Below are 22,473 nucleotides of genomic sequence, written 5' to 3'. Positions count from 1 at the left end.
GATGTGCTCCTCAGAGGCCAGCTGTCCAGTTCATCTAGCTCTCAAACAGACAGGGTCATATAATCAGCAGGATGGGAGATTTCTCAACACATCCCACATTTCAGGAATTCCCTCTCTTGGGAAACTCTCATCCAGGAAATCTGAACCAGACTGTAAATGCCTTGTTTGATTTCTAAATCATGACGAGAACTGGTGTTCAGCTGCTCTTCAACGTCAGTCTAGCGATGTTTTCTCTTTTAGATTTGCTTTTTTTTTTTTCTCCCCGTTTCCAGTAACACTGTGATCTTATTTCAGTGTGATAATCATGTTTGCTCTGAGTGCTGCTGAGGGCCATGTGGTGTGTTGAAATCGTACAATGAAGAACGTTCTCATTGGATTGCAACAGGAGCAGTTGTGTAACAAAGAGCTTGTCCTGCCATTTGAAGCTGAGTCTGCATGTTGAGGACAAAGGGTGGAAAAATCCCAAAATGGGATCGCTCAAAGTGTTTGGATCTGTTGCCCCTGTGGAAACAGCATTTTAAAAAAACTGATGCCCCAGCGAAGATTCAACTAAAGAACATGCAAGATTTTAAAAAGAAGTAATTAATTGTATATAATTCACTTATTCACTTTTTGAGTGTCATTGTTTTTTTTTATATACTTCTTACCATTTGATTCAGTTTAGTCTATTATTCTGTCTGCAAATGTCATTGTTGTCAAACCCAGTCAATATAATGTTTTCTTCTTTCTGTGTAGAGTCTGAATGTTCTCCTTGTGCATGTTTGAGCCTCCTGGTTCTCCAGCTTCCTCCTACAGTCGAATGCCTGTTGGGTTGACTGATGACTCTAAACTGCTAATAGGATCAAGTGTGTGTGTGTCTAGTTGTTTGTCTCAGTATGTAAGCCCTGTGATTGACTGGGGCCTGGTATAGTGTGTATCCCTCTTCTCGCCCATAGAGCTGGGATGGGCTCTAGTCCCCCTGGGACCCTGAATGAGGAATATAAGTAACGAGTGGATGTCTTTAAAAGTATCCCTTCACTTGCAGGTCACTCTGCAGTTTGTTTCAGAAAACAGGGATGGCAATTTCAAGAGAAGGAAACCAACTAAAGCCATTGATTCTATAAAGTTATGGCTGACATCTAGTGGTGACTCAGTGTACTACTAATGTTTTTGTGCTTAGATTTTTCATTATTTTTATTTACGTTCACTTAAAACTACTTCTTGTGTTCACATTTCTAACAATCATAGTTTTAAAAATTACATTTTCCACATTTTTGGCCCTATTGCAATCAGTGGAGGATTTCTGTAGTTCTGCCTAAAACTGCTTCAACTCTGAGATTCTACAGATTTGCCTTCTTGCTTTAAAAAAAGGTTCATAGAGCTTAATAAATATACTTTGAGATTATATTTCATAACAAATAACTCATTTAATCAGGAAACCTGCAGAAGTTCAAGGAAGGTGAATTATTTCAATCCTGTCACACCTTTGCGGTCACATCATTTGACAATTTAATGGGACTGAAAATTTAATTGGTTAACATGGTAGAAATGTCACTACTAATACTACGATACCAACTTCATATTTAAACAAACATCTAATCATGGTGTTTCATTATGTTTAAAGCACAATTTTCATACCAGCTCTTATTTATAAGATCACCTCACTTTTCAAATGCATATTGTATTACATTTATTATCATCAGTTTTCTCAATTTAAAGTGTGAAGTTTCAGTCTTTGCCACGCATCTTTGTTTCTTAGAAATAAAAAATAAAGTCACTTCGTGGTATCCTTTTTCCTTTAACAGTGTGTAAATGTAGAATGTAGTGTCACGAGTAAACCTGCTGTGAGGCAACCATACTCAAGGGCTCCAGGCACCAGACTTCATGGCTCCTTGGCGCCATGTTGTCAGCTTTTTTTTTAAAATTATTATTTAGTGTAACAATTTTATTTTATATTTCTTCAATTTGAGCCTTTGTCATCAGCATTTCAAGGTATTTGCTGCAAGAAAATGCAGTTCCTCTAGTATTAACGTCTGATGTTTGTTAATAGAGGGCAAAGTTAACCAAGGTCAAATTCCTTGGCTGTGCACACATGCTTGACCAGAAAAGCAGATCCTGACAGGGTATTATTTCCTTTCTAGTCAGGTGATACTCTCAAACATATCCTCCACCATCAGCAGAGTTCTTGTCTCAGATGGGCTGTTGCAGGGAATGTTGGCAAGTAGCCCGGTGTTACAAGTTAAAATCCTGCAAGAGCCATCTTGCTTGTAGCTTCCATGAGTAACTTTAGTCTTGTCTTTGTAACAGATTTTTTATGTGATATAATTTCTTTTTGTTTTTTGTTTTTAATGATACATTGTTGAAGAAAGTTGCTCTACACCAGCTAAGCCACCTGCATTGAGACACTTAATTATTTGCACATTGTTTCTGTAGTTCATATGATAATGTTCACACCGACCCCGGTTTAAATATTTTATGTTAATCTTTTTTCATCTATATTCTTCATTTTACACCTTTTTCTAAAAATAGTTCTTTTTCAGTTCAGTTTGTAAAACATCAATAACTTCAAAACAAACTCCACCTCGAGGTGACACTGGTCCCATAACATCTAATGCATACTTGCTTCTCTGCACCCCTACTTATTTTGTACCAATTTCTAACAATTGTGCCTTCATTTACCATCATTTCTGCTGACAGAAATGACAACATGCGCATCATAACAGAAACGCAAAAATAATCAAGCATCAGAATTAGACAAAGAGGAAAGTAAGAGTAAATTGACTCTGCACTCAGCCATTAGTACCAAACAGCACTGCTGGTGGACAAGGTTTCAAAGATAAAAAAGGCTTGTGGATGGATATTTTCCTCAGTAAATGGTGGAGACCAAAATAAATAAGTAGAAAAAAAGAATATTGCAGAATTGCAGCTGTAGCTAGCTAGAAAAACAACTTTAACAGATTTTAAAGTATCTTACATACTGTATTTGCTAAGTACCCGTGATGAATGATTTAGTGGCCTTTGTCAAATGTTCAGCGTATGTGCTGCTGTGTATGTGCGTGTGTAATGCAAAGTATGCAGAGTGTGTGGGTGGTACCCACTGACTCACACACTGTCAAAAACAAGTCGCTGACATGTGAGTGGTTGAAACTCACATGTAGTGCTGCCTGAGCATGACCTGAAATGTGACTCTAGGGCGGGGAGTACAGCTCTGAAAGCTTAAGTAGCTGCTCTACATGTAAACAAACATAATAAAAACTCCACAGCGCTGGAGCTTTGTTATATTTTAAATGTTTTTTTTTTTCTATTTTATTTTTTCTATCTTTTGTTAAGTTGATCATTGTGCTCTGTGTTTATATGATTTATCATAGAAGAAGAAGAAACTAACTAAAAGTGTGCATTATATGTACCCCATGCTGAAGTACAGAGCTTGGAGTACAATTTTGTGCGGTAAAAATTTGTTTTTATACTTAAAGGCCCTGCTTGATAATCTGGTTTATCTGGTTTGATATTAAACACAATGGAAATAACTGTGATTTCTCTTTGTAACAAGACTGACTACTTTGGAATAGTAATTTTTAAAGCCTGTATCCAGTGAAAGGGGGAGGTTTTTCTGCCCCCCCAACAAAGCAAAGATGCTAAATAAGAGGTAGGTGTGACCATTAAAAAAAGAAGCTTTTTTTAAATTCTTTTTTTAATCTTATTTTTATTTTGCCAGAGCACACAACTTACACATGTACAGGACAATTTGTGTATAGATATGACTTTGCCCATAAGGGGTGCCAAAATTTGCTCGAAGGAGCTTTAGACATTTTTTTATTAAGGAGACTGTCAATTACTTTTCTATTTCATTGGATTGAACCTGATTAATTTTTTTTAGCCACAATTACATGATTGTTTTCGGGACTTAAAGGTTAGGCTTAACAATAAAAGATCATGCTTTAATATGCACAGGAAACTGATAATACACTAGAAAAAACTTCACATAAACAAAACAAAACAAAAAATAATCTGACTGTAGTTGTACTTCTGCTTCACAGCCATTAATCAAGTAATAGCAATATATAATAAAATAAAATAAAATATAAAAAAAACTCTTAAGAAATTGAACAGCCAATGAGCAGCCCCCTGTCAATAAAGAGCTGTTTTATTGTGTTTACTAAAGCATTCTTATTCATCTTTATAAGTGTCATCAGACACTGACCACCCACTCCACCTTACTGCAAGATGTTATCTTAGGGGTCTTCTCCCTGTTGTAGCCAGCTCTAACCGACAGGCGGCGCCCCCCTCACTGCCCCCTAAACAACAGCTGTGCTCCAGCTCCAACACAAGCAGCCAGCAGCGAGGTTTCTTCGATAGCGTAACCAGCCCACGTTCATCATTGCGGTGAAACTCTTTTCCTGTTCGTTTGTCCGCGGTCAGTTCAGAGATTTTTAGGACTTTTATTCCCACGTGTGATTTTCCACGGGTGGTTTTTAAACACTGAACCGGAGAGCAGACTGCTGCTGAAGTCTACACCGCGGTGAGTTGCTTCTCATGTCCGTCCTGTGTGTTCCTGGCTGTTTACGCAGCTGTATGGAAACCAGGATCCCACGGTGACCCACCCATAATGGTAAACTGGAGTCCCTACTGGCTTGTATCTGAAATGTTTAAGTTACTTACGCTTTTATATCTGTGATCCAAAGCTTTCAGGTCACTTTTACCTATCTGGCAAAATCTCAGAGTGTGAGAGAGCGCATGAGGGAAGTAGGTGCTTGTCTTAACCTGCATTGCCAAAGTACCTTGTCTGTTTTCATACAACTACGGTGGCAATAAGTTGAAAAAAAAAAAACCATCAAATGACAAGTTTAAGCATGGATCAGAAGTTTTATTTTTTTTATTATGTCTATTTTTTCATGAATATGTCAAGTTTCCCCATGCTTGCTCCCCTTGTTTGTTTTCCTTTTTCCCTGAAAAGAAAAGGAAAATTGAAAAAATAAAAGAGAAAAAAAGAAATAAATAGAAAAAACACTCCAATGTTCCCTGGCATATAAAGAAACAACAGCGCTTCAACTTTACTTTCAAGCTGTTTTCAATGTTATCCATAGTGCTGAGGCAAAGTTGCTCCACTCTTCAATGTATATGCTTGGATTTTTCATGTCCAAAAATGACCATCAAGCTGGTAATTATTCTGAGGAACAGACAGATATTCACATGTGGTCTTTTCTGCTGAAGGCAAACCCAAACAAAAGTGACACAAAAAACTGTACATATGATTCTAAAGTTACCTACAAGACAACTGAACAAATAACAATATTTATCTACTTTTTCCATAAGAGGGGAATTCCACTGCTGTCGAATTGGCGTAAGAAATACTTCCTGTTGTCTTCCTGTTCACTTTTTTTTTTTTACTGTTTAACGTATGTGAAAGTCAGTATGTACATTACAGTCACATGATAGCATCAAAACACTTTTACTGCATTGTAATTCTAACCCTGGAACATGCCTTGGGCTGTTCTTTACTGAATGTTCCTCTCTTTCATCCAGCTGTCATATTAATGCAGTTTGTCTTTTACCTACGACATTAGCTGTGATCCAAAACAGAGCATCCCAAGCTTTTGATAAAAAGAGAACAATTTTAAAGTCCAGCAGGATTTACAAATCTATCTTGAATACCTCCCATCTTCATCTTCACTCTGTTACTGTAAAAGCTGAGTTACTTCAATGTTAGAGTAGAAATTTTGACTACAAAGTTCTCCCAGTCTGTGCAAAGACCTTGAGTTTGTCCGTGAAGCCCAACAAGCCAGCTGTGTTCAGTCATCTGCAGCAGGTTTACTCAACAAGTCAATTTTATCAGCATGAGAAGTCCCAGAGTGTTAACACTCGTCGTGTTAGCTGCATGTCCTGAAGTGGTAAACTAAGATTAAATGAAATGTTATTGAAGAGCTTTTAGCGTAAAGTATTAGAATTTTAAGAATAAGAGTATGGAATGTGTCCCCATAACATCATTTTATTGGCAAAAAAAAATTCAGCCCTTATTGAGTGTGTTGAAAGAGCAATGGGCTGTCTCCAAACATGTTTTATTATTCATTTAAAAGGGTCTCCAGGGCTTCAGGAGCCTGCCCCAAGTGGACGTTTGAGAAGCTGCAGGTTTTGTCATTTGTGTCCTAGCTCCTATTTGATCTTCTCATGTTGTTTTTACCATAGCTGCTTCTTGGCCCTTCACTCAGATTGCACCACGATGCCAGTTTTAATATAACTGAAAGAAGAAATGACTCACTGAGATTTATGTGCGGCCATACAACAAAAGTGCCCCTGAAAGTGTGATTTCAAAGCACTGCATCTGTTTCAGTGTCATGATTAATAGCAAAAAAAATTTACTTACAACCTCTGAAATGAGGTTAATATGTCTTTTGGGAGTGAAGCAATAGGCAGCCACATGGGTTGGCTTTTGCAGAGCTGAGCGTTAAAAACATTATGAGACTGCTAATATTCAGAGCCACAGAACAATTTAATTGTCACAACAACCAGTGGTATTGATCAGGTTGTTGTTTGCTATGCTGCTGCCTTTCTTGGTCAGGATCCTTTTGGGAAAGAACCTCAATAAGTTTCTTTTCCCCTGTTTAAATAAAGGTCAGATTAATAAGATAGATCAAAAAGGTCAAACTCAAATGTTTATGTAGCATTGAGTAAGTGTGTGGGATTTTTCCATTGCCGCCCCAACTCGTTAACTCTTTCTCTCAAAACTTCTGCAACTCTGGCTCACTCACTTTGCACATTTACAAACCAGCTCAAAACACAGGTTTCCAAAAACATCATGTGACATCTACTTCCTCTTCATCTTGATGATATCTTTCTGTATTTTACCTGCCTTGCACAATATGTTAAGCATCTTTGAAGATCTAAAAAAACGTTACGTAAAGCCCATCAATTATTATTAATATCATAATCATTGATGCTACATTCTGTCTCATGCTGATGGTTTGTATACTTAATCTCTGCCTATGTGAGAATATCGCAGATTTGGCCCAGGGATTTGTAATGTTGCAGGATATGCACCTTATGCTGTGACTGATATACTTATGAATGAATGTCAGAAACATTTGTAGGGATTATGCACAAGCTGTATTTTCTATCAGTGCTTTCTCTGTTGTCCTGGCTACTAAAACCTCTCTTTTGTATCTTTTTATCTCATTGTTCACAAAAAAAGGTTGAGAGCACTTGATACCTTTAACACACATAATCTACTCCCTGGTCCCTTGAGGTGAATACACTCCTGTCACAAAGTACTTCCAGGGACTGACTTTTCTGGGTAGTGACATTAAAACCCTCAATTAGAACGTTGTTAGGCTGCAGGCAAAACTGTAAAGACAGGTATTTCTGCAAAACTTATGATATGAATCTCTGACTGAGAAACTTTTTAAGAAAGACAATCACAAAAAGCTGAAAAACTGCATTCCATTATTTGAATTCCGCTTGAAAACACGTACGGCGATGAGTAAACAAGACATAAATCAGGGTGGGAACATAGTACGGGTTGATTTCACTCATCCTGGCAGGAACACAGCACTGTTAACTGGAGCTTTGCCTCATATTTGGAACTAAATTTACTGTGTGGTAACACACCTCTCCTGGAAGGAAAATCAGTGTGACCTGAGAAAAGAAAACGATGAATAAAATATGTTTGGAGTCTGATTTACTCCTTCTAGTGCTCCCCACTGTCTGCTAACCGCAATGCAGCATAGCACCTAAATTTAGCCTGGATTATTTAGTTGACATGCTATCTCAGTTTTCAAGGAAGAAAGCAATTTGAGAATATTTGAGGGGGATAATATTTGATCATAATGATATGAGTGTTATTTCTTTGCACGTCCAGCTTATGCATATTTTAACTGATGGAATTTATGTATTAGGAGATTTTTCTCTTTACAGTGTTTTAACTAAATCACTTAGAAAAGTTGACTAAGTCCCACTTTGTACAGAATTACTGTGTTAGGTGAAAGTAGCTATTGAAATGAAAGTTTTAGAAGTTTGAGATTAAGTTTAAGCACTGAGTTCAAGTCCTTAAAGAGGCAAAAATTAGTGCTATTGCTTTAAAAATTGAAGTGATCAATGAGACACTACTTGGAATTGAGTGATGGCCCAAGTGTATAACTAAAGGAATAACTTCCACCACCTGTTGTAGCTCTTTCAGTTTGAGCTCCATACGAAGTTATAGTCCTTGATTTGTTCAAGTGCAGCTGCTGAAAGATGCAACTTTAGTGCAAACAAGGAAATAAGTCATAATGTAAGTGCAATATTAAGTGATGTATTAAACAAATTTGTACCAAATTTTAGTACCTATTTCGAATTTTGATTTTCTGATTTCATGATTATGCTAGTGTGTGCATGCTTTACTGTTCTTTAAAGAAAAGTGAAGCATAGTGCATATTTGTGATTCAGGCAATCATTGGAACAACATAGCACACATCATTATGCTGTGACATGTAATGCTAAACCAGTATGTCTGCTCACCTTTCAAAAAGACAGACTTTACAAAGTTAAGTAGTTGTTACGTTACCGTTGATGTAGAATCAGTAGTGATGACCTCATTCTGCAAAAAGCCATCTTGAACATAGAAAAGCAGGATTAAAAATAAGGAGCATCATTAGCATCCGCAACACATTTCTGCTTTGACATGACAATGGATGCATCTTTAAGACAGTGGGTGATGGTGCTTATGGGAAGTGCAGTCTTCCACAAAAAGAAGAACTATCAAAAATCATCATAGTGGCTTACAGGTGTAAAAACTAAGTGCAGGTTTCAGAAAAGATTTGATTAAAACTTAAAATAAGATTAAGACAGCAGAGTCATACATTTTGGAGAGTCATTTCTCATTTGAGCTTTCAAAACTTTTTCCCAGAGAAGAAATAAAATAAAATGTTTAAAATGTTCTCATGTTTCTCTTGAAACCTAATGTTTTTTTGACATTTTTTTATTACACTGTCAGAGACTCGGTGCAACTCAGATTTTTTACCTCAAGGCTACCATTATATTATGTAAACTAAGGCGTATCTCTGATATCAACCCCTACATGAAGTAAACCTACAAATTACAAGTTAGCACAGTAAAGGGTATCCAGTGGTTTTGTCCTAAAGGGTTCAAAGTGTTCCAAGAACTCTGCAAAATATTTACTGCGTGAGTTCAGCTGGACGCTGTATTGAACATCCTGATAAGGTCTGGTGTATGCATTAGAGCAGGATTTACAAACTACTCAGATATTTGACTGTGCACTCCTTCAGAGTTCTTTTTGGATGTGCAGTCTTTCCTCTGTGTATACAAGTTGAGGAGTGTCTCTGTTCAATGGTGGTGGTGGGCTGAGCCTTTATATGTTTTTCTGGTCCAGCCTGGGCAGACTGCTCAGAGAAAGTAACATTTACCACATGTTTCCTTGACAGCTCGACACTATGGCTGCCGCTCTCACCACGCTCCTGTTTTTCCTTCACATCTTCTCTGCTTCTGCGCTGGAATCAGCCTCGCAGCAAGGTATGTTTGTGATTTTTTCGTTTTGTATTTGCAACTGCATCTTGATTTACTTGTATATTGTGACAAACATTTGGTTTTATTAAACTACTGGCAGGTTTGTCTCCAATATATTGTGTCATGCTGGTTTTTACCATTTATTCTTGGCGCAGAAAATGTTTTCCACTGATTTCGGATGCTGACTCTTTTAGCTCCTGTTTGTTTGGAATCAAAAGTTGCACAACACCAGATGGAACAAATATCTGAGAGAAATATGCTTTTAATTGGTCACAGAGCATTTTGAGCCTGGAAAAGTACAAAACATTTGTAGTTGCATAGATCTTGAGCTGCCTTTCCGTTACAATGACTATAAAATATGTTACACGGCAGCCAAACTCTCCTCAGAGAGCCACATGGAACAGCTTGTGGATTTCTAGTGAAGTGGCTTCCCAGGAATTCTGCAGAGCGGAGAGTACTCCCCGCTGAACAATGAGAAGCTGTTTAGTGTGTAGAGGCCTCCCTTTCTGCTAAACAGCCCCTCGGGTGGTGGAAAGGATGTGTATTTGCATACATGAACCATGTTTTCAACCACAGATGAAGGTTTACAAAGACCATTTAATTTACAGGACGTCCTGTGCTTTGTCTTAGTGTTCCTCATCGTTACATAACACTGTCAGTAAATGAGCTGAGGCGTGGACAGGAGACACATTTTCTTCTGCTCCTGCTCTTCTGCTACTCTTTTCTTTATTCCACGTCCTTATTTGGCACTGGATCAGGCTGCGTGCACAGGCATATTTTTCCCTTTTTCCATACATAAAGAGTCAGATGTATTCAAACACCCTGTTTGAACAAGTCTGCAAACTTTCATCAGCCTGCAGATGGATTTGCTGCGGAAATCTGAGAAATGTGTCAAACCATCTATTCAATGTGTGTGTGTTATTGCGGTCAATGGCTGCTTGTCCAGGAGGAGAACCATATCAGAGCTATTGGCATTCTGAAATTTTCTTATCCAGGTGACTTAAGTATGCAGACATAGCTATAAAACTCAGAGCTTATCAAAAACAGCTGAGCTGTTTCAAGCTTACAAGCAGCATCAGTCTCCCAAAGCTGTAGATCCTGTTAGCTGTTTTTTTATAGCTCCTTTCACCTGTTCGCTTCACTCCAGAAAATTTCCTAACTTTGTTTCAAAGGTGTACAGGAGTAGACTTATTTTACTGTCAGATGTCTGTGTGAAATTGGTTTCAGCTCATGTGTGAACACAGCAAGTGACAGAAACATTTACTGCACGGGAGTGAGAAACATTTACTGTGTGGGGGTAAATGGGGTGATGGCATTGCTCACATCCAGTACGCTTTGCTGGCCTTAGTTGTCTGTATATTGTTGAGATTCAACCGTAAAAGAGCCTCAGTACATGCTGTGATGTTAAGCCTAAAACAGTTACCTTTATGGAGAACCAACCATCATCATAAAGAAGATAAACCTGCATGAGTACACAATGTTTTTTACACCAATATTCATGGGCCTGTACTTAACTTTGGGACTCGAGTACGTGTGCAGGCTTAACTTCCTTACTGAGATCATTTCTTTTACGTTGATACCGCCACAGTTGCTGACTTTAATTCACAACTCATTTAAAATGTCCAACTCTCTTATTCTGTAACAAATAAACTCACACTATATCTCACACTTTAAGTCACCGTAAGATCCCGGGAACACTGAGGTGACCATGAGTTTATGTTTGTTTAAAGCACAAATACTGCAGAGGAAATTTCTTTTTAGAACACCAGTTGCCAAAAATAACTCCTCTGACTTCAGGCTGTACCTACACATATTACATGAATGGACCTTGTAAAGGGAAACAAGAGATGTTCCCTTCTCTGACCTGACCAATACTGATAAAAGTTCAACATTGGCAGATTAGAGCATTTTGTCCTTCAGCTAAGGAAGGAAGCATTTTTCCTTTCCTTTCCTTGTATATGCTGAAAATGAAGACTGCTTTCCTCCCTGAGAGTGCTCTGATGGATGACTGAGTGATCATGTGACTCTTTTAATAACTGTTTTTCCCCTGAGCTCACAGAAGAGGTGTTCATAGGTTTTTCCACTAAAGCCCGGTGCACATGCTGTTAGATGACAAGAAAACACTTATTATCATCTAGAGGCTGTATAAACAAAACAATAACAATTACTGGAATGGCTGCAGGGATGAATGGGTTCTTTGAAGGACATTACTGCTCACTCCTATTTCCTGCTTCCTTTGAAATTACGACTAAAAGGAAATGCCTCTGAGCTTATCAAAACAGATTGAGGGAGTATGTTTTGTTTCACCCTGAAATAGACGGCGTGAGCAGCACACTGTAAACATAATTTCCTTGTATGGCTGCCTCGGACAGAAGAGTCTTCTAATGAGAGTGCATTGTGGATTGATAATAGGGTCTTGGGTATTGTTGGCTTTGTCGCTCTGATAGCTGTGTCCAGAAAGTGCTCGGCTTCCACTGCTCTCATGTTTACTTACACCATAAGTGAACTCTGTGTGGCAGCGGCTGAGCAAACACAACAGCAAGCACAGAAGCACACATACGCACTGAAGTGAAGCCTATTTGTTTGCAAGGTGTTCTAGTTTTACTAGTAAAAGTACTCTCTGCAAATACAAATGACACTGAAAAAAAATGCATGCTGCACAGGAAAGTTCAAGTGTGGCACGTATTAAATTTCATATAATTTATGTTAGAAACAGTGTGATGATTTTTGAACAGATGTGGATACAGTCTCCTTTTTTACTGATGCCTTTTCATGACCTATGTACTGGATTGATATCAGGGACGATCCAAATGTTCTGATTCTGATACCAATACCTAGGCTTTGGGTATCAACCAATACCGATACCAGTGTTAAATAACAACCTGTATGCTCTACTGTCGGGTAAGACTGGTAATGTTTTGGGTAAAAGACAAAAAATAAGTATATGGAATTAGTGAAGTTTATATTTATTTAAACTATGAAATATGTAAATATTTACCAAAAAAACAATGCTTCAGAATGTACACAAGTTCTATTTAATTGTAAACTTTTAAATTCTGTAGATAGATGATGCAGCAAAAAAACAAAGAAAGTCCACCAGAGGTAACATTTCAAATCAAATAGCAAAGAGCATCTGTAAAAAAAGGCTTAGAGCTGGTTGCTTGGATTGGCACCATGGATTGGCTGCCTACTGATATCGATCCAGCTTTGATGGGTACCGATACCTGGATTGGTATCATCCCTAATTGGTACTACCTACGATGCCGTAGAATCATCTGTTTCTTTGTATTGAATGTTACTGCCTGTGTTCAGGTTAGGGATGCACCGATCCAACTTTTCTGGTTCCGATTCCGATACCTGGGCTTTGGGTATCAACCAATGCCGATACCGATCCGATACCATTGTTAAATGATAACCTGCATGCTCTACTGTGGGATAAGACTGGTAATGTTTAAGGTAAAAGGCAAAAGATAAGTAAATGGAGTTACTGAAGTTAACATTTATTTTAACTATAAAATATTTTAATTTTTACCAACAGTTTGGTAAAAACCATGCTTCAGAATATGCAGAATTTAATATTCAATTGTAATATTTTTTACCCTGTAGACTGGTAATTCAGAAACAAAACAAAGAAAGTGCATCAGAGGTAACATTCCAAATGAAGTATCCAAGAGTGCTGATTAAAAAAAGAAGGGAGAAAGCTGGTTGCCTGAATCGGCACCATGGACCTGCTCCTTCCCACTGATACCGATCCAGCTTTGAGGGGCACTGATACAAATTGCACTCATAATAAAATTTTATTAACATATACGGGTCTGGACCTGTAAATGTTTTTGTAAAGTGTCTTGAAATAACATTTATTATGATTTGGTGTTATACAAATAAAGAATGATTGATTGATTGATACACCGATACTCAATACCAGGATCAGTGCATCCCAAGTTCAGTTCCAGTTTCTGTTACAAAGTGTAGTGCAGGAGTAGGTTATCAGGACACTAGAGCACACATCATGACACAGGGCTGTAATGAGTTACAAATGACATCCCACTAAATAAAATTACAAACATGGGCCCTTCTATCTTCTTGGAGGAGAGAGAGGAGGGGATGACACACACCAAATCATGTCAGATCCAGAAATCAATCCTACGAGCAGCCCCATGAAGAGTGAGGCCTCTGCACATGAACATCTGCTCTACCAACTGAGTTAAACCAGAACCCTGGCACTGTATGGCAGAGCAGATCAAAACAACCAGAAAAACATTTTGTGTCTGTTGGGCAAAAAACTTGCACCTCCAAATGAAACCAATCCTTTTGTTTCACAGAATTAGACACTGTGTGGGATTCAAACATATGTTATGAAGTCCACTGAAAAGCACTGCAACAGCACAAACACATGTTTGTTTAGTTGTTTTCACATTCAGTCACACACAAACCAAAAGACTGCACCTTTAATCAATCAGGGTAAGCTGATGCTTTGACACGTTCCCACATCCAACACACACACGGCTAAAAAAACACCCAGCTGTCGTGATTCATCAGGATGGAGTGAGCCATAAAAGTGCTTCACATAGCGGAGTGTCAAATTGATTTTTCTCTTAATCCTGAGCTAAGCACAGTTCCGAGGAGGGCTGAGGGTCTGGTAAAGAGGTTATTTTTAACCTGTAGCACTTCTTCCACGAAGCACCCCCTGAGCAGGCCAAAGGTATTCATCATCTACCCCCAGTGCTGCCGCTGTGCCGCAAAGGAGCCATCATGTCCCCACACCTTTCTGTACTCATCACTCACCACTGCTGCTGTCCTTAGAATCACTTATCACACCACGTCCTGGTAACACAAACATCAGCTGAATACAACGAAAACAGCTCCCTGAGTAAGGAAACAGTTCACCTGCTTTCAACTAAACCTAACCCACTCAATCAGTGGTATTACGCTGAACGCAAATGGCTTATTTATAGGGAGTGAGATAAACTTGGAAGCTTTTTTAATCACAAGTTTTTGGACAAAATGTAAATTTAAACTCTCTGAAATTGTATACTGCTTTAAAAACTTTTATCAATACGGCAAACATATATTTTTGTGGAACAAGGCTCAGCAGGGACAGTGGATAAACTGTGAGAGTGCAAAAAAGAGGAACCGCTTCTAGTGCAGTGACAGCAATATTAGGGCATATTCACGTTGTAAAGTTAGTATTTACAAGGATGTTATACATGGCGACAAAAACCAGAGGTTAAAAAGGCTGGTTCATTATGGCTGCTGGCTAATAGGCTTAAAGGCAGTCTCAACCCCACATTCATGTTGTGATTGAACCAGCTTTACATTATGTCTCATTTTTCACTAGTTTTATGACATTTATCTCAGTAACCCTGGATGATCCTCTTTCTTAGTGTGCTATCCAGAGTCTGAATACTCTCATTTTTGCAGTAGCTTTTGCAAGAGTCGCTTCAATACCAGTTTGATTTGCCAGGAGTAAAATACACATGGCAATCCATGAATGCATATTTTTAGCAGTTAGTGTACTCAAAATCCTAGTATGTTGCTGTCGGTACCCATAAAAGCACCTATTTCAGTACCCGTCCCTAGTCCCTACAGAATACCTAAATATCAAGTTCCTTTTGCATCTGTTTTAGCTCTTTGTGTGTGTTTATATTCTGAGAACACAATGCAGATTCAAGCAGATATAGCCCCTCTCAGAAACTTTGCATTGTGGTTACACGGTTTCAGTGAGCACATGACACAGCAAAACAGGATCCACTATGTACTTTATGTGCAAATACATTTCTGAGTACACAGGAACATATTCCCCGACAGCTGTGCCAGTGAACTCCCTGCAGCTTTTCACTAGAAGAGCCTTAACAAAGACTTCCAGGAAAAACCTGAATTTGCCCTGTGGCTGGGCCGCTCACTGGAATCACGTATATCATTCTGACAGTGCAGTGGAGCACAATCATCTCCAAAGGCAACATTGAGTCCCAGCAGTTGTAAATAAGACTGCACAGTGAAACAAATCTGATCAACAGTAATGACACATGTTATATGTTTTCTCTTTCTCTCCTGCCACTGTCTCCCCACAGTTCTCCATCAGGAACACCCACACCTCACTGGATGCTCGTCTGCCAACATGGAAACTTTCCACTGCAGATGGAATGTTGGAACGTTCAAGAACCTCTCGGAGCCAGGAGATCTGCGCTTACTCTATATTAACAAACAGTAAGAGGGAACATTTTATCATTACTAACGGATGTTTTTTTTCTTTTTATTGGAGGAGATCTTTTGTTTACTCTGCTGTTACTCTAACTCAAACTGTCAGACTATAAATTAGACAGTTTTTACAACAAAAAAGGAAAGCCCTGACCCTCGATGTCATAAAAGATATAAAAGATAAAAAAAAATAAAACAAATATAAATGCTGCTCCGATTGAGGTCGAGCAGGCTTGCTGTTGTTACAAATGTTTACACAGTTGTGTGGCTAATCCTTATTTGGTATATCAAGCACCCACTTACTCTGTGTTGACAAGGCAAAGTCCATTTCAGTTTGGCACTGTGCTGTTAGATACTATCCTACTTTTATAGTACATAAAGCAGGGGGCTTGGCGGGCTTTCCCTTTTCTAGTATACTGAACATGAACACTGAGAGCAAGTTAATAAATGTGTGCACACCAAAAGGCCATAAATTGATACTGGCTTCAAGGATGGGCCTGGAGTTATTCTGTTATTGCATTTATTTCCAAAGAAAAGATTAAAACTACAGGTCACCCATCCCAAAAGCAAAAATGCTCCTGAGAGCACAAACCAACCTAAAGTTGTCTTTGATAGCACTCGTTTCAATGTCTCACTATAGTATATAGAGTCTTGTATTGCCAGATAAGCTCATCTTAAATGACAGCCCATCAGTCCACCTGCTTCACGTCCAGGTGTGGGGCTGAGGCAGGTCCACCAAGGAAGCCACCCATGACACAGCATGGGCAAGGCTTGGACAAGTCATGTCTCAAAGCAGATGTCTTGGATAGAGACCCACTTAAAAATGAGGCACATTGTGAGACCTCTGGTTAAATGAGCCAACAGATGACCCTGAAGGACACCAAACTATCATCCACTATCCAATGAGAAAATCTGTGCTTTGTACTGGGTTTTTCCCTGTGAGGTTTAACCCAAGATACAAACAAGTGGTTTGGACATCCTTGTCCTGATCACATATGCAAAACAAAGACTGGGCATAACATACAGCTGCTGCTCTACCAAAGAGGCACGAGATAGTGGCTGGAAAGCAGCTTGGCCCGCCTGTAAGCAGATACATACTCCCTACTTTGGGATTAAAGCCAGCCTTTAGCTTTAGGGTCACATCCTTGTTTCCTAGGGTGTACAAGCAGAATGCACAGGCAGTGTGTTAAATAAATCACACAGCTAGCTGTGGCTAAAGCCATCATTAAAGCAGCATTATACGACAATGTTTGGCACTTGGGATCTTCTCCCATAAGACACCAGAATGCTGTATAGTAACCTCCAGGGAACAGAGCGCACATGGCACATCTGTTGCATGGTGAGGAAGCCAGTTTTTCACTGGGACTTTTAGCAAAGAATCTGTTGGGGAATTTTCAGCTTTTTCTTTTAGATGTAGTCAGTGCCCCCTAGAGGATTTGATATTAACAATCTCATCGTCTGTGGTATGGTGTCACCTTCAAGGCAAAATAAACATTCTTAGACAAGTTGCTGATATGGGCCGTGGAGCACATTAGTAGATGAGTGTGATCTGTAAAAGAAGTTGAGCACTACAGGCACTACAAATGGGAGTTTTGGAACTGTCAAATTTTTTAACACTGAATAAAGAGTTGTTTCCTGTTGCCTCTGTCTCGTATGAGTGTTTATTTAGACTGATGTTGTCTTGTGTCTCCTTTCAGAGCTCCTTCTGCACATCCCCCAGAAGATTGGAGTGAATGTCCTCATTACAGCACCGAACGGCCTAATGAGTGCTTCTTCAACGAGAACCACACATCTGTTTGGACCAAGTACAGAGTGCAGCTCCGCTCCAAGGATCAAACCATTCTCTACGATGAAAAATTCTTCCAAGTTGAAGACATCGGTGAGTTAACAAACAAAAATAAAACAAACAAACATATGCAACAAACAATTTGAATACCAGTTATAGAGTTTGCCGTGAAACGGTTGTACAAGACTGCAAATTATTCCTTTTTTTTTTTTTTAACTACCAATGGTTGGTTTCTGTTCAGCAAGTCTCAAAACGCCAGCCAAGTTTTCCTCCATTCTCTTAAATGATGAATATATACTATTGTTCCATGCTGTCCTATGATCACAGCAGTAGTTATTTGATACTGAATATGATTTTTAGTCATGCTAGCACCATGCCTGTATTTGCAAATATTTTGCAATTATATGGTACAAAAGTTCATTTTGATGTTTGAGTGACATGTTTTGGTGTTCAGATTTTCAAAGCCTACCCAAATAGATCTAACAAATCTTTTCCCCACTGAAAAGCCAGGATAATGAAAATCTGGAAGGATATCAGACATCTTTAAAATGTTTGATTGCTATCGTTGGCCCTGAGTTTTTCAACCTTCATGTTGTCAAATGGACCCGCTGGATTAACTAATTCATTGCTATTACATTACCTCCAGCTGTACTCTGTTTTAAGTGCGATTCAGCAAATGGTAGTGTGTTCATGCGCAGACCATTGTGTGGTATCTGCTTGACACACATATGCTGGAATTTATGTGTTTGCTCACAAATGCTGATAACCAGTTTTATAGTACTGTCACTTCTCACGGTATCACTTTGCTTTGATGTTGTCGATACTATTAACTACCATTTGTCAAGATTATAGATATCACAAAAACAACACACTGTTTCTTTTGACAGAGTGATAAATTTAAGAAAACATTAACATCATGCAAAGTAACTGTTAAACTGTACACTGCAAAAACATGTTTTTATCCTACAGTGCAACCAGATCCTCCAGTGAGCTTAAACTGGACCCTGCTGAATGTAAGTTTGACTGGCACATACTACGACATCATAGTGAGCTGGGAGCCTCCTCAGTCTGCAGATGTTAAGATGGGATGGATGACCCTACAGTACGAGGTCCAGCACCGTGATGTCACCTCTGACCAGTGGAAAGTGGTGGGTGTGCTTTTATATTGAATCAAACTTCACTTCAGATGGATTTTAGGCTCCTAGTAATGCACCTGATTATTTTCCATGTAAATATTTGTGTTAGTTAAAAGAAACGTTAATGCTTTATAGAGGAGGAGATTGCCAAGTGGCTGGGTCTCATCAGTGTTCAAACAATGTTCTTTTCACCTCAGATTGAACCTGTGAAAGGAACACACTGCTCGGTGTATGGGCTTCAAACAAACGTCAACCATGAGGTTCGGGTTCGCTGCAAAATGCTTGGTGGAAAGGAATTTGGAGACTTTAGTGACCCTGTTACTGTCCATATACCATCTAAAGGTAAATAGTCCTGCTTTACAAACACGCATGCTTTTTCAAAACTGTAACATTGACTTCAGACTGCTGCTGAATGTCCTTGACATTCTTTTTGTGTATTCTTTTGCCAGGGTCAAAATTCCCGGTGGTGGCCTTGCTCATCTTCGGTGCCCTGTGTTTAGTTGCAATCCTGATGTTGGTCCTCATATTGCAGCAGGAAAAGTAAGTACTTTGGAAACACAAAGGTGTATCACTTGAATAATGGTTACATTGAAGAGAGAATACTTTGCTGCTTCATGAGACACTGCACAGCTTCTGTTGTTTACTAAAAGACCATGAAAAGTGTCACAGTGACTCTTATGAGAGTCTGGCCTTATGGTTATTTAAAGTCAAGTGTTTTTTCCCTATGATCTATGTGATATATCCATAAAACACTTTGTTTTCATTTGTTTAATTCATTAATTTATTCATTTTTACCAAAGGTTGATGGTTATTCTCTTGCCTCCTGTTCCTGGGCCTAAAATAAGAGGAATTGACTCAGAGCTACTCAAGGTATTTATCTGCGTACAAAAATTGTGGATACAAGCTCAACTTATTTTGCTATCACATTCATTTGGATTTGTCCTTGGTCCAAAGTTTGCAAAGATGCTGTTTTTGGGACCACAGAAAACTTGTTTTGCAAAACTTAGTATAACAGACATGATTTACAAGACTGTAAATATAACTGTAAATGAAGCTTCCCTTGTGTGTGCAGGGTTTTTTTAAGGCAGTCCAACTGGCTTGGTTTTAAAATCTTAGATCTAAGTTTTCAAGATATTACCATAATTATAAGAGCTCCCCCTGGTGGCTGGCTGCAGTAAAGATCTTAATGTCCCCCTTTCAATAATAGCTGATAGAACGCAGGTCACACTACAAGTTTTAATTACATTTCACAGATGTTGCTTAAACATAAGTTCTATCATAAGAGTTAGTTCATGTCATGTTCAATATTTTGTCCACACATGTCCCATGATTGGAGGAGAAAGGATCATGTTGTCTATTATAATACAATGAGAGATTATTCTGTAGGGACACTCACTCAATCCAGGTTGACTTTCTGATAAGCAATGGTTTTGAAATGTTACAGGGAAACTTCTTGAAAGGTGTAAATCAAATATTATGTCCCTCCATTAAAGCACAACAATCTAAAATTATTGTGGTTAAAGTTGAACTATAATCGTTGGTTCTGGTTCCAGATAAGGTGAATTAACCTAAATAATCCCCTCACTGCTTGTGGTGTGTGACCATTCCAAGATCCTCTCAGCTGTGCCAACACAGCAAAGTTATAGCACGGCATAGTTATATATTACTGATAGAAATGTCAAAGCTAGAAAGAGGTCAGAGAAGTGATAAAACAGACTACTCTTGCTTAATGGAGCCTGAATTTATGAACCTGATTGTCTTTATCTCACAGAAAGGGAAGCTAAGGGAGTTGACATCCATCCTGGGTGGCCCCCCTGATCTGAGGCCTGAGCTGTACAACAACGACCCCTGGGTGGAGTTCATTGATCTGGATATCGTAGAGCAGACCGACAGTCTAACAGACCTGGACACAGACTGTCTCATGCAGCCCTCTTTGTCCTCAATCAACCCTCCCCTCACCATTGGCTTCAGAGACGACGACTCGGGCCGGGCCAGCTGCTGCGACCCAGACCTCCCTAGCGACCCAGAAGCTTCACCCTTCCATCCTCTTATTCAAAATCAAACCCTCAACAAGGGAGAGTCACTCCAAGAGATCTCTGAGCCAAGTTTTCAGGTCCAGAACCCCAACCCCGTGGAACTCCCTTTTAGGACACCTGGTAAAGAAGCTTTGTACACCCAGGTGAGTGAGGTCAGGTCATCTGGCAGTGTGCTACTGTCACCTGAGAAACCAAGTGAGGAGGAGGAAGCCACTGTCAAAGATAAAAAGACAGATATCAAGGTAGAGAAAGAGAAGGAGAAGGAGTTTCAGCTCATTGTGATGAATCCAGACCATGGAGGTTACACATCAGAGGTCAATGCAGCAAAAATAAGCTTGTCACCTGGAGACCCGTCTGACCCCTGTGAGACAGAGGGAGACTTGAGTTGTTCAATGCCTCCATCTCCTTACCATGAAACAGACACTGCTCCTATATCTCCTCCTTCCCCTGCTCCTGTCTACACCATGGTGGAGCATGTCGACATGCAGAACAGCCTCCTACTGGCACCCAATTCAGTACCTACCCCACAGCTGATAATCCCAAAGACCATACCGACACCAGAAGGCTATCTGACCCCTGACCTTTTGGGAAGCATCACACCGTAAACATCAGGGAACTGTGTAAAACTAAGAATCATCAATCAAAGGCAGGGATGACTCGGGAACAGCTTTGGAGAGTGGCTAGCCCAAATGCCAGCTCTCCTAAAATAGTTCGGGACTATCTGTCCCTGTACTGCCATCACCTCTACCTCCCCTGGCCTTTGGCTGCTTCCGCTGACAAGGCCATGAAGGTGACACTGCCGGAAGTTTTGCATGAAGGAGGAGGAGAACACAAGAAAGTGTTTCATTACAGTTGTGAAGAGGGAACTGTTTCAATAGAAGACATACCAGCTAGGCATGGTATTGCTGGACCCTTTTAACATGGCAGAAAAACTTGTTTTAAAAACTTGTACTTGTTAGAGCCGCACTGGCCACTTCTGAATCGCCATCCCCTGGACACAAAAAAGAATGAGAAAACAGTTTTTGCTAGCATGTTAGCAAACAATTCTTGATACATATGAATGACAAAAGAAAAACTGTCATTTAGTGAGTGGAACAACTTTATCTAAGTCCAGTTTAACTCTCCTTAAAGGTCCTACATCATCTGAGACTATCTGGATCTCAAGCTGCTATATTTTTCTAATTCCCACACCAGTTACAAGTGTTTGCTCTCTAGCAAGTTAAGAGTTGCTTTTTCTGTCTCCTTTTTAAAGTGAGTGGCTTAATCCTCCGCAGTGCAGCAGAGTTGTTGTTGTTGGTTAAAAATATAAGCTGTGTATAAAATGAAAATCAGGTTGAATGCATATCATATCAACTGTTAAAACAAAGCACATATTATGTGCCTAAAAGTAACATTGCTATGTGTACCAATGTTTTCATGACAAATGTTGGCCTCAGAAAATATTACTTTTTTTTCTCTTATTACTCAGTCTTAAAGGGATTCACACATTATGTTGTTTCCAAAGAAAAATCATGCCAAATGCATGTTTTTTTGTCAGTCTTTTATACCAGCAGTTGCTTTTTAGAGTCAATGGACTATAAGAAATTTTATTCTTCATTAAGTTGTATGGCTGTGCATTAAATGCATGTTAAAGGTGGGGTGGTCGCTATCACTGTGGAGATTGTACAGTTACTGATAATTTTTCAGGTGCCTGTTATACAGTTGTAAATAAACATCCTTTACTTTTACCTTTTGGTTGTCTTTTTTTTTGAAGTTCATTAATTTTAAAGCAGATTGGTTACCATTAACAGGTATAATTTCATATTTTCTAATTTTCCGACCTTTATTGTTTCTCAATAGAGTT

At 39.1% G+C, this 22,473-nt stretch overlaps 1 protein-coding gene across 1 annotated transcript; it reads left to right on the top strand.

Moving 5' to 3' along the window:
- Nucleotides 1–4,261: 4,261 nt before the first annotated feature.
- Nucleotides 4,262–22,273, top strand: ghrb (growth hormone receptor b). Its single transcript, XM_074690347.1, has 9 exons — nucleotides 4,262–4,498; nucleotides 9,393–9,480; nucleotides 15,546–15,681; nucleotides 17,370–17,551; nucleotides 18,428–18,606; nucleotides 18,792–18,936; nucleotides 19,044–19,134; nucleotides 19,395–19,464; nucleotides 20,366–22,273. Exons 2-9 carry the CDS (start codon nucleotides 9,402–9,404, stop codon nucleotides 21,233–21,235), a joined length of 1,752 nt encoding a protein of 583 aa, XP_074546448.1. The 5' UTR covers nucleotides 4,262–4,498; nucleotides 9,393–9,401; the 3' UTR covers nucleotides 21,236–22,273.
- Nucleotides 22,274–22,473: the final 200 nt, after the last annotated feature.

Source organism: Halichoeres trimaculatus, unplaced genomic scaffold (assembly GCF_033239565.1).
Source record: "Halichoeres trimaculatus isolate MK-OKI-2021-1 unplaced genomic scaffold, fHalTri1.1 fHalTri1_scaffold_16, whole genome shotgun sequence".
Classification (NCBI taxonomy): domain Eukaryota; kingdom Metazoa; phylum Chordata; class Actinopteri; order Labriformes; family Labridae; genus Halichoeres; species Halichoeres trimaculatus.
The sequence above is the reverse complement of the archived record's forward strand: the minus strand, read 5'-3'. Positions and strand labels throughout refer to the sequence as shown.